Source organism: Passer montanus, unplaced genomic scaffold (assembly GCF_014805655.1).
Source record: "Passer montanus isolate IOZ18808 unplaced genomic scaffold, ASM1480565v1 scaffold12, whole genome shotgun sequence".
In the NCBI taxonomy this organism is placed as follows: Eukaryota; Metazoa; Chordata; class Aves; order Passeriformes; family Passeridae; genus Passer; species Passer montanus.
Window position 1 is genome coordinate 14,973,117 of NW_024358722.1, and position 15,855 is coordinate 14,988,971.

At 38.8% G+C, this 15,855-nt stretch overlaps 1 protein-coding gene across 1 annotated transcript in view; it reads left to right on the forward strand.

Annotated features, from left to right (window-relative positions):
• The window catches only part of RRP15 (ribosomal RNA processing 15 homolog), a 29,575-nt gene that overhangs the window by 4,115 nt on the left and 9,605 nt on the right, over positions 1 to 15,855 (forward strand). Inside the window, exons 3-4 of the mRNA XM_039697919.1 lie at positions 1,493 to 1,590; positions 2,388 to 2,589. Coding sequence (XP_039553853.1) covers positions 1,493 to 1,590; positions 2,388 to 2,589 — 300 coding nt within the window. The remainder of the gene's footprint in view (positions 1 to 1,492; positions 1,591 to 2,387; positions 2,590 to 15,855) is intronic.

A 15,855-nucleotide genomic window follows, 5' to 3' on the forward strand; every position in this document is an offset into this window, starting at 1 on the left:
ATTTTCTAATTGGTGTTGTTAATTTGGGGCGAAATTCACTTTGTTTGCATTACAAATTGAAATAGTTGTCTACCATAGAAAGTGAGAGGGAGAAAGAGAAGAAAACTGCTTCCATTTAAATTGTGCTGTGACTTCCAAAATCAAGGCCTCTAGGCTGAGACTGCAGTAATCATTGATGTGGTTGTGCACTGTTGTTTGCTCCCCTCAGTCATTTTCCTGATTGGAGTTTTCTATTACCATGTTTGTGCCATAAATTGCTTCTGGTTCTGAAACTGGTATGAAGAAACCAAACCATGTTGGCAAGTAAGTAATTTGTTTGTGCCTTCAGTGGAACTTTTAATTCTAGCCTCTGATTGATTTACCTTCAGGCTAGAAATACATTAATAGTTCTAATGTCTCATCCTACCAGTTCTGATTCTGTGGGATAACCAGGTTATTCACCTGACAGTTTGGGACATGCTGCAGTTGGGCCATGGCTTGCCTTTTAAATTCAGAGAGCTTCAGTACAGCATCTGCACAGTTATGGCTGTCCTAAATACCTGCTCTCATCCTGTAAATACATGAGAATACTGCAAAACAGAGATGGGCCAGAGGTCCCCAAAGTGCTTTAGAAAAACTTGAAAGGAATTTGCCTTTCATTGATTTCTTGCTGATGAAAGGTAGAATAGGACAGTTCTTTTGATCAAAGGCGAAAACATGGTCATAAACTCAGAAGTTCATAGTAGTCTGCCTGTAATTATAAAGATAAGGACTCTGAAATTCCATTAGAGACTTCTTGCATGAAACAGCTTTAGTGGAACATCACCAGGCCTAAAACACTGTTAAATTGTTCAGAAGGGAAGAAAAACTTACTCCTAAAGCAGAGGTCTTGAAATACAGTGGTCTCCTATTGCAGCAGAAACAAAGCTGATGGTTTTGTGTCTGCTGGTAGGAAAAGGGGATCAATTTGGTTTAGAAATGGAGAGCCTCCAAAAAAATAGACAAAACTCACTACTGTAGACATGACTTATTGTCTCTTCCTGTGTTAGCATTCTGCCTGTTGCACTCTCTGCTGAGTTGTCGCTTTAGTCACAAAGCCATGGGACCAGTTCTGTCGGGGGAAGTCAAATTCTCAAGGCTCAAAATGTGACATGCCAGTCTTGATGGACCCAGGATTTTACTATGTATGAATTTCTCTGTGACCAGCTTGTGAAATCTGGGATTTGAAGGCTGTCTTTGAATAATTTCCTTGCTTAAGGCAGTCGGTGTAAAAGCATCTTTTTCCTGGGCTTTTGTTAGTGGAAGCAGATGACTCTCTGGGAGAGTCACACTTTCAGTGTGGCCCCTGTTGTATCAATGCGAGAGACTTGTCTAGCCCTATATTGGAGCTCCTTTTACTTTCAACCACACTGAACTTAGTGGATACTTTTTTTCCTGCTGCTACATACTCTGTCAGGTCATACTGCATTCTCAAATGTCCATGTTGTTTCACATAACAATATTTATAATGCAGCTTGATAAAAAGCGGGAATGGGAAATGATGTGCCGAGTGAAGCCAGATGTTGTCAAAGACCGAGAGAAGGAAAGAAATCTTCAGAGAATTGCCACAAGGTAAAAGTTTTTCTGAATGTTTTCCTTAAATGTATGTATATCAGAAAGAGGAGGAAAAGGCCTGTGCAGGTAATCTGTTTCCAATCAGATTGAACTCTTTAAAAAGTGACTAGCAGGAGCCGAGAGATTTATAGACAGGTCTACATTCTACAGTATCAAGTTCAACAAAAGATTTCAGAAGCTTTATCAAAGAGTAAAAATTTAGATGGGAATCTAATATTTGCTTAGCAGAAGTGCTTTGTTGGATCCCCTCATTTTGTTAATTTAATGCCTTAAAAATGCAGAACAGTTGTTTCTACTGTTCTGGTTTTTTGCTTCTCCACAGAGGATTCACCAGATCCATGGCTGTGAAGTTCAGCTGCCTGTTCACATTGTGGTAGTTTGGTGTCACAGAACTAGCTGAACATTTTGATGTGCTGCCTGTATGTCCTATCTCCCAGCTTCAACTGCCTTTAAGAAACTTGCCTGAGTAATTTAATAACTGATTTTAGGACAAATAACATAATCCCAAGGATGAAACTGATCTTGGTGCCATGTTTCCACGCTTACTTCAGAGTCTGAATAGTAGATTTGTTTGTTACTGGTTCCTAGCAATAAGTATGAAGAAAGAATGAAAAGTGAAAGTATTTTATGTTGTAGCAAATGTTCCTTCTTAACCAAATCGAGGTTCCAGATAACCATTTTGGGGAGTTAGAGGCCATCCAGCATCTGCACTGATTAGCTTTAGTAGGGTGTTCATTTCTGTAAAAGGAACTTGAGTTAAAAGATTTGCTTTGTTGTCTTTTTCCCTGTCCCAGAGGTGTTGTACAATTATTCAACGCTGTCAGGACGCACCAGAAGAAAATGGAAGAGGAGGTGAAGAAAGCAGGGAGCTCTGAGAGGAAGCGTGCTAAACTGATGTCTTCTGTTTCAAAGAGAGATTTCATCGATGTTCTAAGAAATATGGAGGGGGCTAAAGGAACCAGGAATCCTGCTGGAATGGCTACTAAAAGTAAACAGGTAGGCTTCATCTGTGAGAAAAAAAATGTTTACATACCTTCTCAATACAATGACTCTCTGTTAATGTGCTTGCTTTTCATAAACCTCTGACCCAAATGGCTGGGATGTTTTTAGACTTGTAGAAGGGAACAAGTAGCTTTTAGCCTATTTTCCCTGTTTTTTGACTATCAAAGTACAAAACAGTGGAAGCTCTTCTGATAAGACATGGAGCCTATTATGCAAGTAACTTGGTTTAGCTGTGTTTAAAAAAATATTATGAAACACTAGATTTTATCTTGGATTTTACACCAGTTATGGAACAAACTGCTGTATTATGGTGGGTTGTGACATTTGGAATTTGACCAGTAATAGCTCCTTGAAATTGTTAAAGACGTGGAGGCTGTTCATCTTACATGGTGTATTAGACTGTACTACTTGTGTGTCCCCACAGTTTGGTCATGTCAAACTCACTTCCTTTGGGTGATTATGGTGTCTGAAACGGAATGATTTGCTATACAAAATGAATACCACAAGAGAAAGCAATACGGATGTATTAAACCTTGTATGTAGGATTTCTTTCCCTGATTCTCTGTGTGCATTAGGCTGGTGTGGCTTCCTTTCTCTTATGATATTTTGGTAAGAAATCATTCCACTTTTTCCAAATGTGTTTGAGACACAGTGTTGTTGGACTCGTCCAACTCTTCATCAGTTCTTTCAGCTCACCAAGTAGCTCAGGGTTGAAAACAAGTTGCTCAGACAACTCTTTCTCGTATTTCAGAAGCTGCACGTTTTTGAAGCATATTTGTGTCCAGGTTTGAACTCTGTGCTTGGTGGTGGGTGGAATACTGCAGTTGGCACAGACACACCACAGTTAACTAAGTGCTTTTCCATGCCAGGAAGAAATACTTTAATCAGTCGGGAGACAACATTTTGTCATATGTTTTTTGTTTGTGTGCACTTGGGGAACATGCGGAAACACTGCCTGGCATGGTGTGCTCATACAATTTTCATGCAAGTGTAATATTAAAGTATTTTTTAAGTTCTTTGGATAATGAGAACAATTTAGCTTGGTGCTGACACTTTATTTCTCCTTAAATAATTCCAGCTTGCTTGTTTGGTTGGGGGGGAGGGGCATGTGTATGTGTGTGGTTCTCTTTTTTTGGTTCATTTGTTTGTTTCTCCTCCCTTGGAATAGAAAAATATTGGAAGAATGGCAGTGCCAACTAATATTGTAGTCAGCATTAAATCAATATCTGAGCAAGAACTAGGGCCTTTGTTTTGTGTCACATTGTAGCAGGGCAATTTTTTAATTACTAGGTCAGAAAAGACAGATTGGAAATGTTTCTATGCTAAAAAAAAGTTTTATTTTGGCAGCATCAGTAATAGCATATTTCCATTCAAGACCTCTGGAGATGCTTTAGATGCTGGTTGGTTAGTCTTGGGTTTGAGTACTAATGTAGATGCTGCTTTCACATTGCTTGTGCACAAAGGCTGAGGTGTGGATAGGGATTTTTTGGTTGGGTTTTTTAATTATATGTCTGCTTAGACAGACCACCCCCCTTCCTCTCTCCCTTGTTTCAGTGACTCTTCAGCCTTTGCTTCAGTGACTCTACATTCGATTTAATACTGAACCAAACTCTTCAATAACTCCTTTTCAAGCTGTTACTAATCTGCCTTATTTTCTCTTGAACATATCTTACTCATTTAGCAAGCTCCCCTCCTGGTAGTTGTTGTGGCTTGAGGTTGAGGCCAAAATCTGCTCTTCTTTCTCAGAATTACACAAATATTAAGCCACTGAACAGTTCAGCTGGCCTCCACTGTTCTCTGCTTCGTGGTCTTTGAGAGTGTTTCAGAGGGTAGGAAGCCTGGATTAGCCTTTTTGGTAGTAAATTCCTTGCAGCAGGATTTCAGCAGATTGTGCCGTCTGAAAGCTTTTGTTTGTTTGTTTTGTGGGTTTGTTTTTAGCAGTCGAGAGTATAGAGTGTATTCATTTTTTAAAAATGGGGGGGGGAGATAAATAAATGTATCTCAGCAAAAACAATTGAAGAGATGCCAATCCCAAAATCCAGGCACTCTGCCATCAATTAAAGGGCAGTCCAGAACAATGAAAACATTACCCCACCCATATAAAACAAGCAGTCAGCAGGAAAAATAGCAGAAAAAATTTTACTAGTGAAAGCAAACCTCTTTTGACTCAAGCCTTCTGCTGTGACATGAGACTTGACTGTATTTTGAGAGTGGGTGAAAGCATTTACTTGCTCTGCAGGAGTTTTTGAATGCAAAATTTGCTTTGTATTTTTAAAAGTTTGGCAATTTCTTTCAAGTGTCAGGGATTGTTGAAGAAATCCCTTATAAAGTTCTGTTGATTGACTGTTTAGCCAAGTATATTTATGTGTGAAAAAAAGAAATTAAATGCCCTGTAAAGTCCCATTTGCAGCAGTATAATTTCAAAGTAGCATGACCACTTCTTAAATTTTGTTCTCTACTTCCATCAGCTTTATGCGTGCCTGGGAAGGGCAGGTAACCTGTGCCCCACTAGAACATTGTTCATAGTTTTGTTTACTTTTAGCCGTTGGCCTAAATGTTACTTGGCATATACCTATCAACATAACTATGAAAGAAAGACTGTAAGGCTGTGTAAGTTTTCCTGTGCCCTTCTTGTGAAATTGTAGCCCTTCTTGGAGTTCTCTGTGCCCAGCTGGGAGTAATTATTTTTCTGAGCTGGAGCCAAAAGCTTTGCCTTTCATATCATTTGCTGTTTATCAAAGTATTTCTTAATCCTTGCTGAGCCAGCTGACTTGTGTAATATTTTTTCCTGTTTTTTTTCCAAGTTACTGTGCATGATGCTTGCCTCTGGGTAAGATCATCTAATTTCTCTCCCCTCACCACCTTGTCTGAAGCCTTGCAATGTGGGAAAAAAATGTAGTCATTAAAAAAAAAATTAAATCCTACTTGTTTATTTTTGGATGGGCTTTTTTTTTTAAGTTTTGGGGTGGGTTTTTCTATGAATCTTTTATTGGCAGATAAGAGAGTTTTCAATTTGTTTAACACAATCCTTACACACCAGCTTTTCATTTCAGAATGTGTTGGTCATATCTTCATGTAAGACACTACAAGTATTAAAGTATAGGTTTAGAAAGGGTATGTATCAGAATTGCTGTATTTTCAGGCCTGGAGACTGAAGTTATTTTTATGTCTATAGAATGAATACAGAAGTAGGTAGTGGCAGTAAAGGATTCCTTGTAAGAACCTTTTGTTTTCTTTAGGTCCTTAATACAGGGTGCTCTTAGGAAGTACCCTTGCTTCTAGGGTCGAGTGAAGTTTCTCTTCTCCTGGAGTTGCACAGATATGTTGGCTAATGTAGTGAACTACATGAAGTCTTGAAATCTTAATTGTAAGAAAACAAGGAAATTCAGAGTTATTCTCCTTGCTTGCTGTATGTCAGTGACAATTTCATATTGATTTGTCATTTGTGCTGGTCCCTGTCAAGCATTTTACGTGGTAATGCTTGGTAAAGCATTTTTTTAGTGACACATAAACAACTGGCATGAAAGTTACAGATGCTCTTTATGACAAGCATAACCTGCACTCATTGACCTTTCATTTTTCATTAGGACTTTGTAGCATGATTTTGCTTCAACTTGTAAGCTTTCTTAAACCAGATCTGTTGCAGAGCATTTCAGTGGTGAAAGTAAGAGCTGGATTTCCTGGTCTACATCAGTAACCATGATTCAAATTCTGCAATGTAATCTTTCTGTAAGCTAGGCTGACTACATGACCCATAGGCACAATTTACTTCCTGTCTTGGGATGGCATCTGGAAAAAAATTGGTGTGTTGGTCTCAAAATATTCTATAATTTTATATTCTAAAATAAATTATTGATGGGAAGGAAGATGAGTGGAGAAGAATGCAAGTGCTATTTCATTGCAGCTATTGCTCATATGGGACTTAAAGTGCTTTTCCAGAAAAGTTACTTCTACCTCAAGTGTATTTTATAAATGCTCCAAGTATCTGGTAAGTAATTTGTAAGGACAGTGATTAGAGTCAGACTTACTATAGATTTTTCTTCTGTTCATGACACTTTATTTTAAGCTGTAGTTTGAAGATTGTTCAAGTGCAGGAGGAATACTATGCTTCCGACTTTGACCACTGTTCTTGCTGGGATACGAGGAGTGGCATGGGGGCTTTCATTTTTTAAGCTTAATGGGGGTATAAATTGTACTTTCCAGCTTAAAAGTCACATCGGTTTAAAAACGGAGTGACTTCTTTTCCTTGCAGCTTCTTGAGTACTGGCCATTAGCTTGGTCTGTTTCTTTCCACTGCTTTCACAGTGTAGAAATGGGGAGGGTGAAAAAAAAACCAACTGTTTTCATTCATATACCTCTTTGGAGTGACAGTAGTCTGAACAGTTGCTTCAACCTGTGCTATGAGATTGTTTCTGAAGTGTGGATGAAGGCGGAGATGACTTCTGGAAATTTGGTAAGGTGTATCAACATCTCTTTTAATCTTACCAAGAAACTTCCTTAGGTGATAATGGCATTGCAGAGTAGCAGAAGTTTATTTCTACAGCTGTTTTGTGCTGGTTTTACAGACCTAGTTGAAGAAGTAACCAGGCATACATGTATTCCAGCAGATTTGAGGGGGCAGCTAAGTATTAATTTAGTTCAGCTGTAGCCAGAGTAGATTCTCCAGTTTTAACAAATGTCTTCCCATCACATGCACAAAAACTTTTAATTTGGATTCCTTTGGATCCTGCATTTTTGTCTGTTTTTCCTAACTGTGTGTACATTCTCTTGAAGGTCACTCCATATGTGTTTGGAGGTGATGCTTTTAATGAAGTTTTTTGGTTTTGTACAAGAAAGTTGCTGACAACTAATTGTATGCTGTATTCTTAGGAATATCCTTAGGGATAAATGCAGTACAGCCTGCCACCAGTTTGCTATATCCTATATTCCTTATAGGATAAGGAATATAACTTATAAGTTCTTTAATGTAAAGGGTTGTTGTGCAGTACTAGAGGATGTTTAATTATGACATTTTTACTTTAAATTTGTTTAGAAATTGTATTAACTTACAGAGTTTGGGTCATCAACAGGACTGGGTTTTTAAGATTGTTGTCATAGCAGGTAATGCACATCTGTGTTAACATGGGAATGTAGGACTTTTTCAATATTTAAATGTCAATTTAAATTTGTCAGTGTTTCAATATAATTTGATTGAATCAATGTCAAGAAGTTGACACTGTAAATTCAACTCCACATAAGACAATTAAGGGTCATGTGAAGTATTTTACTAGGTTTACCTTTTTTCCTGTGGTATTATATGCAGATATCCCTTTCTGTCCTCTTTAATCAGGTATTTGATCAGAAATCAGGAAGGGAAAAGGCTGTGATTTTGCACTTTGTTCCCATCTACTCTTTTTTTATCCTCTTCCTGTTCTGTGTTCCTGACAGGTTCTTATCCCCCTGCACCTGAGGGCCAAGCAAGTATCCTGTGTCTAATGCAGGAGCAGCCCTGACAGCTGTTCCCACAGAAAGGCCAGTTCCCTGTGTGTCATCATGAGTCACTCTCAGTTCAGCTGAATGCTGCCTGCTAAGATGCAGATAGTGTGTGATCAGTGAGGACAGATATCTTAAGAGAATTTGGATGCTAAATGCTTATTACATCTACTGAGGTGATGACCTGAGGTTTGTAGAGGGCCATCTTCCAGGTGTTTATAACTTGTCCAGATCTGGGCAAATGTTCATGGAGATAGTAAAAGATATGTTGCCAGCTCCAAAACACATCCTTAACTGATTTTTAAGTTTAAAAAGAATGAATGATACATGGTTTTAATGGGTTCCTGTAGAAAATATCTCTTTCTTCCTTAGAGCTGAAGACAAAATATTTTAAGTTTGTCTTTCTGTGAAAAGGGATGAAGTGGTTGTATTTGAAACATTGCAAAATTCTTCAGCATGAAGCAGTTGAAGTTTGGCAAATTTTTAAGTGAATGTAAACAGGGACTTGTGATTGAAATGTCAGGCAATGCTGAGACAGCTCCATCTGTCATATTTGAGAGTAACTTGCCTTGCTATTTGTTTATTAGTGCACAGGATACTATGATGTGTTTTGTTTTCAGATGTTGCAAGGCTTTTTTTTTCAGTAAAACTATGTCTAAAGCAACCACATTTAAAAAACTTGTGTCATACATGTTTTGATCTTCCTGTGAGTATACAAAGCACAAAGAGTCAAATACTATTAGGCTTTTATCTGGTAAATCAAGTTGGAAGTCTTATAAAAGCAGCTTTCCACTCTTGGCTTTGTTCATAACTCTTACAGGCAGTGTACTTAGAGAAAAATACATCTAAACATTTCATTAAGTTTTATAGAAAAATGTTCTCTGGAAGTAAGAAGGTTTGGGTGGAGCTTGTCTATCTGAATAAGTTTGTTTCCCCCATCTGAGCATTTGCTATTGGAAATTATCATGGAAAGTGATTCCTTTACTTTGAAGTTTTATTAAGGTACAAAATGTTGTGATTTCCAGAGTGTGTGTGTTATAAATGACTTCTGTGGGTACCTACTCATCTGTTTGTCTTGGTCAATAGACTTCAGGAGTGGTGGATCAAACTGCTTCCAGCCTGCAATGGTTAGAGGGTCGCTGAGTTCAGTAATTTTTTTTTTCAATACTGTGGGAAGTCCCAGCCAATTTTTAATGAATGTTTCTGAAATTTACCGAAAGATTAGAAAATATACTTTTTAAAACCTGGTTGGTATTACAAATTATATTAAAATTGCCTCTTGGAAAGGTGTGTCCTCTTTTTGGTTTGCTGCTGAACTTTGGACAGTGGTCTGCAGGTGGTCTGTGTAATTTCTTCTCCATCTGCAGCTGTTGGGAAAGCCCATACAGAAACATAGACAGAGATGCAAAGGTCAGAAATGCAGAGAAAGGGTAGCCAGATGTTTAAGGTAAGGGATTGGTATTGTGGGCAGTTTACATCTTCCTTCATCAGGTTTAAACTACTTTTAGAAAGCAGCTTGGGAATGTTGAGGGGTAGGGTTTCTTCCTTAATGAGCTTGCCACTCATACATGACAATGTGACGGGAAATTATAGGAATATAAAATCAGAGAAATTTGGATTTAGAGACCTCCAGGATATGTTACAAAAAACAATGAAGTAAAAGCAAGGGCAATGACTGTAGGGAGGTGAAATCAGACAAGCTGCTTTGCAGATAAAAATTGCATAAAGCTTATATCCTTGTAGACTCTTTTGCCATTTTTTTAATTAATCACCCTCCTACCTCAAAGTTTTTTGGATCCTTACTCTTCTTCTGGGACTCAAAAGTGGAAATCCTGAGTTAGGGAGAGGCTTTTTACTTGCCCCACTTCCTTCTGATCAGCTGTTCTGTGAGGTGATTTCTTAAGTGCTGGAAGGGACAGGCATGGTCATTACTGTAGCCTTTATTGTTTGAGACAACCTTTTGGGACTCAGTCCATTATGCCTCTTACTAAATCATAATGAAAAACAGTGGATTATTTTAGCATCATTTGTTGGAAATAATTTGAGTGATATTCATATCATTTAAAAATTTGCAACGTACTAATTTATTGTGTAAAAAAAAAATCAGAAATACTCCAAAATGCTGCAGGTCTGCATATTTCCTTACTGGGCCAGCAGGCAAGCTTTTATAACAACTTGCAGAAAATTTTAGGTACCCAGCTGAGATAGTGCTTAAGTGTCTTTCATAAATGGGTAACATCTGAGAAAAATCTGCTGTGACTGGAAAATGTTTTTCTGAAGTAAATTGTTGAAAGACATGAGGATGTACTTCTGAAGGATAGCACAGTGGAGGCCTTAAGCTTGACTGCATACTTTTTTATTAGGCACTCTTGCTATATCTGTGTATTTTCCAGGTACAGCTTGGTGGTTCAGGAACTGTGCAACGTGCTCCTGGTGTAGTGTGCCCTTGCTATACATCATGCTCATTAAAACATGGGAAGGGAGTCTTAATGCCAGTATGGCCAAACAGGTCATGCAGCAACATGTGGTGGAATTCCTGGTGCAGCACAGGGGTTTCTGAGATGGCTGCTGTTGATGGCTGGAGTACAGCACAGGCTGAGGAGTTCCAGAGCGTCCTTTCTGCAGAATGGCCCTGTGTTAAGCTCAAATTCTTAAAATATTTTTGCTTTTCCTGACAGAAATAATAATTTATGAGGTTTCTGGTGAACCAAACCTGAGGAAATCTGTTCTCTCATAAGCTTTTTCTAAGATTCTTCTTTGCAACTGAGCATCTAGTAACAACGCTTCTGAATTTTGTTCTTTGCTTAGGCCCAGGTTTATGCTTGTTTTTAGAAATTCTGTAATTGAGTTCTGACCCCTCCAAAGCTGGGCCATGTTTAAGCCTCTGCGTGCCAACCCAAAGCATTCCTTCTCATTCACACATCCCCAGTTGTAGTAAACCCTAGAGGAGGATGTAAGGATGAGGAGATTCCTTGTGCAGGTCGTTACGCTCTGGGTGGTCTTCTGGCTGTGCTCAAAAGGAAAAATCACTATTTGTTGTGCTTGTAGTAATAATTCCAGTGTGCTACTTTCAGAGAAGTTTGAACAGGAACAGCAGGTCTCAAAACACGCTGTAAAAAAAATTTAATTCTTAGATTTATTCACTAGAATTGCCAGAGCAGATTCTGGTGTATATGAGAAAGTTGTGATCTGAGTAAATCCCCTGTCCCACTGTTGATACCCACAGTGTAGTGTCACTTCAAGTAAACCAGGGCAGTTTAGTTCAGTCGCTTTAATTTCTCATTCAGAGAGAGAATGCAGATGGGTATTGAATAACTCTCACCCTAAGGAATAAATGATTGTGCAGAATTATACTGCAGCAGAATAGCTTTCTGTTGTGCAGCTCACATATTCTGCAAGCTGAAAATGCTTCCCAGAGTGAGTTGCTGTGAGAATTCAGTTCAGAAGTTCAAGATAATAGCGGTGGAGGTTTTAGTCTCAGTTTGCAGAGACTAAAATTTGTGGGGTTTTGGCTGTTTGGGATCAGGCTTACATAGGAACCTTTCTTAGAGTCAAGATCTTGCTGCAATTCAAATTAGATTAACTTGCCGGCAGCACTAATGATCAAACCCCAAGTATAATTTTCCTGTTAAAAATCATTACATTTTGTTTTTTGCTTACATTTCTGCTTTAGGTACTTTGGCTGCAGTTTTTTTCATTTCTTCTCAGCCTGAAGGAAATTTGTTTTCTTCTCTGTGAGCTCGCATATTGCTGAAAATTAAGTTAGGAGAAACGATTATGCTGGTGTTCTTTGCTTTTCATTCCTTCCCCCTCTTCTGCCAAGTGAGGGGTTTATTACTATTACTGTTATTACTATTATTATTATTATTACTACTACTACTACTGAAAATTGAGATTTATTAATTTTTTTTAATTTATTTTAAATTGAGATTTTACACAGCTCAGTGTATGCCTGTGCTGCCTGATTGGGGTTTTTTGAGCTCAGTTTACATGGACTTTCTTGGAGATGAGAACCAGAATACAAGCAGTCATTCAGAGCAAGATGCAGGCTGACAGGGAAGGTAATTGTCAGATGTTTGTGAGAATGTGTTCTGGCAGTTACGCTTTTTAACTTCTTTGTAATGACAAAAGCTTCACTATGTCTCAAGGTCTTAAATGTTTGTATTGAGCAAAACAGAGGAACCTGGGGAGGCAGTTCAGATTAATTAGACACGTTAGAATTGTTTTCTCAGTGCTTAAAGTTGTTGCTTGAGAGATATTTATGTTAGAAATTCCTTCCCTGACAGGTACAAATAAACATTTATTGTAGGTGATGGTAAAGAGAGATGCCCCTGCAAGCTCTGGCATTTCATCTTATACACAAAGCAAAAGCGTAGGGGTCCAGTGTGCTGATTGTAATCCCTAGGTCTGAAAAATGTTCCTTTTCTAAAGCCCTGGAATTCCTGTCTTCTTCTGGACACTGCTCTCAGGGAATCTCCATGGTGCTGTAGGTGTGTTTGTTGCTTTCCAGATGCAGAAGCTGGAGTTGCTCAAGTGACCCATGCTGGTGGACAGCGGAGTGAAATGTTGTCCTTTGTCTGATTTCAAGGCATATCTTTTAATGCCATTACTTACCAGTAAGACTATGGACTTCGGTTTGCTTGAGTGTAAGGTTCTGAACAGCTCGGGCAGGTATCATCCTGCTTCAGACGGGGCAGAGAGGATTGATCCCACACCTTGGTGTCAGTGCTGTCTGCCACAGCTCCAGTGTTGAGTTGGGCAGGTCTCAGTTGAATATACTGTCTTGTCATTTACCAAGAGCAAATTTTGTAGCTCCAGTTTTTTGAGGTGGTAAAGAAATGAACAAAAACATGGAGATTTCTAACTTGATCTTACAGCTGCTGCTGCTACCACAAGGCTTTCATAGACCAATTCCTTTAAAAGCATCCAGGAGGCAGTTTCAGCCTGGATCCTGCAAGGGTCAGCTGCTTGTTCTAAGTGACAGAACTAAGCTTAGTTGGAGCTTAGTTTGGACCTCTGTTTTATTAGGACTTGACCAAGAATTTCAGTTCCTCTTGTCCTGGTGCAGATTTTAGGGAGTATGTCTTCAAAGCAGAATTAGCTCAGGAAGTATGTCCCCACTACGGAGCCCTACTTGTAAGAGGCTTTAGCTAATGCTGTGATAGCCTAGTAAGTAGGCACGTTTTTTTTTTAAATTTATATGAACTCTTCAACTGGACTATGAGTTCATCAGAGCAAGTATCAGCACTAGAGTAACCACAGTGCATGCTTTGGTCTGCCTTATTTCAGCTCATGATAATAAGTTCATCACCAGCAATTAGTAAAACGACAGTGACTCTTGAGGTATTTTACTAATTGCTGCCTCTCAGACCTTTTGAAATCGGTTGCCAGACCCTTTGGCAAAGAAAACCCAATTCCAGTGTATAAAAGAGGAGAGGAAAAAAAGCAACATGAGAATTCTTCACTCCTTGCCTTACTGAAGGATTCAGATTCTGCTTTGTTTTCATTTGGGGATGTTCAAAGGGGACTTCAGTGTTGTAGTGAGATGTGCATGAACAGCTGACTGGGAGTTCAAAAGCATTTGTGTAGATTAAAAGTTGGTTTATTTTCCATGTGCCAAGAATCAGTTTTGTTTTATTTAGATGAAACTAGATTATGGCATTGAAAACTCAACTGTATTAACTTTCTTACATAAAGCAAGTTGGGAAGTGATGTTACAGTTCAACTAATTGTCAATTATACAAATATTCTCACTGCATATTTTCTTAAGACTGAGAATGTTTTGTGATGCAGTAGACTTGGAGAATTTTTATTCTGAGGGGAAAATAAGTAGTAAATGAGTTAGGAATGAAGATACTAAATAAGGCGTTTTCTTCACTTGGAGGCATGCTTAAAATTGACTAAATATTTGCTTTCAAGCATTTAATCTTCATCTTTGAGGCATGAACATGCTACCTCTGTCTTTCTCCTTTGAGCTTGTTGTAAAACTCTATTCAGGCCTTTGTGGTGCCTTGCAGAATCGGTGATGCTATGGAAGATCAGCATCCCTCTTTTGTTAAAGTTCTGCTTTTGTGCTGTTGTTCACTTGACATAGACAGAAAGAAGGGCTAATGGTTGCTGAATAGTAGCTTGTGATGAGTTTGAGGATTGAGCTTTTCAAACCCTGAGCCTGCAACTGTCATTGCTGATAATAATCTACTCCTTCTGTGCTGTTTAAAAACCAAAACAAAATAAGAAAAAAAAAATCCCTGTTCTGCACATATGGAAAAAAAAAAGGCAATTCTGTTGGGTTTATTATTGAAAACAAAAAATGTAGATTGTTTTGTAAGAAATATGGGATGTTTCCTTTTAAGTATTTCGGATTCAACTCTTAAATTTCACTGTTCAAATATCGATTTATCAAAGATCTAGGATTAAAAAAGAAAGGACTTGGTGATTTTTGTGATTTTTTTAAACTGTTCTCTACTCTGCAAAGGCAAACATATACGACTGCAATACAGTTAAAAAGGAGGAAAACAAAAGTTACCCTCTCCTTGCATCCCAGAACAGACTACCTGTGTTTGCACTATCATAACAATACAGATGAGTCTAATGTGAAAATTTTAAGGTCTGCCTAGGGACCTGCCTTATCTGTAGCTCTTATCTGTAACTCCAGGTAATTGATTGCCCCTTCTGAGATGATTTTAGGTTTACTGGGTGTAGCACTTAAAGTAAATTTCTGCAAGAGTGATGAGTGCTTAGGAGGCACTACCCTTGGGAAAAGGGGAATTGTTGGATGGGAGTAGCCATTAATGAGAGCATCTGTGAAGGCACAAAAGCAAACCCTAAACCCAAACCCGGTGCAAACATCTTGAGGAACAGCTGTAGAGTTTCTCTTTATTTGAACAGGGCCCTGGGAAATTCTTTTTGTGAAGAAAAGTGTTAAGACTTGTTACCCAGTTTTTGTGAGGGCAGCATGTGACTCGTGCAGAAGTCACATGTAGCATTTCTGCTTTGATTACCTATTAAAAGCACATACCTTGTTTGGCAGACGTTTTGCACTCGGGTAACTTCTGATGGTGTAATAGGGCATGTTTTATTTACAGTAATGGACTCGCATTCTTAATTTCTCTTTTTCCTGAAATCAAATTCTGTATGCTGCTCTATTCCAAATCTTGATTCCCACAGGCTTCAGCTGAAATATGCAGTGGTATCACATTCCTATGTGCATGGCAGAGAAGAGGTGTGGACAGATGTCTACAGTGATCATACATTTACTGCAGATTTTGCATCCAGTAGGCAAATCTTGTCTGCAGAGGATGCTGAGGTCCCTTCTTTGGAGCATGGGAGTGGGGAACCCTCCGTGGGGTGCCAGTGTTAAATGTATTTTCAAAGACCTTGCAGAACTAAATTAGTGTTTTCAGTGTCCCTAATTCCACTTTGGTAGGACAATTTTTTGCTTGCCTGCTGGATTCTGATCCATGTTGTTCGTCAAAAATGTTTTGCTGCTAAGGCGTTAACACTGAAATAAATCCTTACTCAGTACATCGAGCAGCTTTCGGTATTTTCCTCCGGAAAGGATGCAAGCATAGCTTTCAGCTGTTGTTTGAAAGTGTTGCCACAGGATGGGGCTGTTGCACTGCCCAAATGTGATCTGTCACCTCCGGGAGCCGTGACCAAGCGCTGTTTCCAGCACTGACCTGAAACTCCACTCCCCGCCCTTCTCTTTATTATTCACCAGTCCATGCAGTGGGCCTCGAGTTAACCACTTCCAAGAGGTAGCAAATTTGGAGTAAGGTGTTGTTGGCT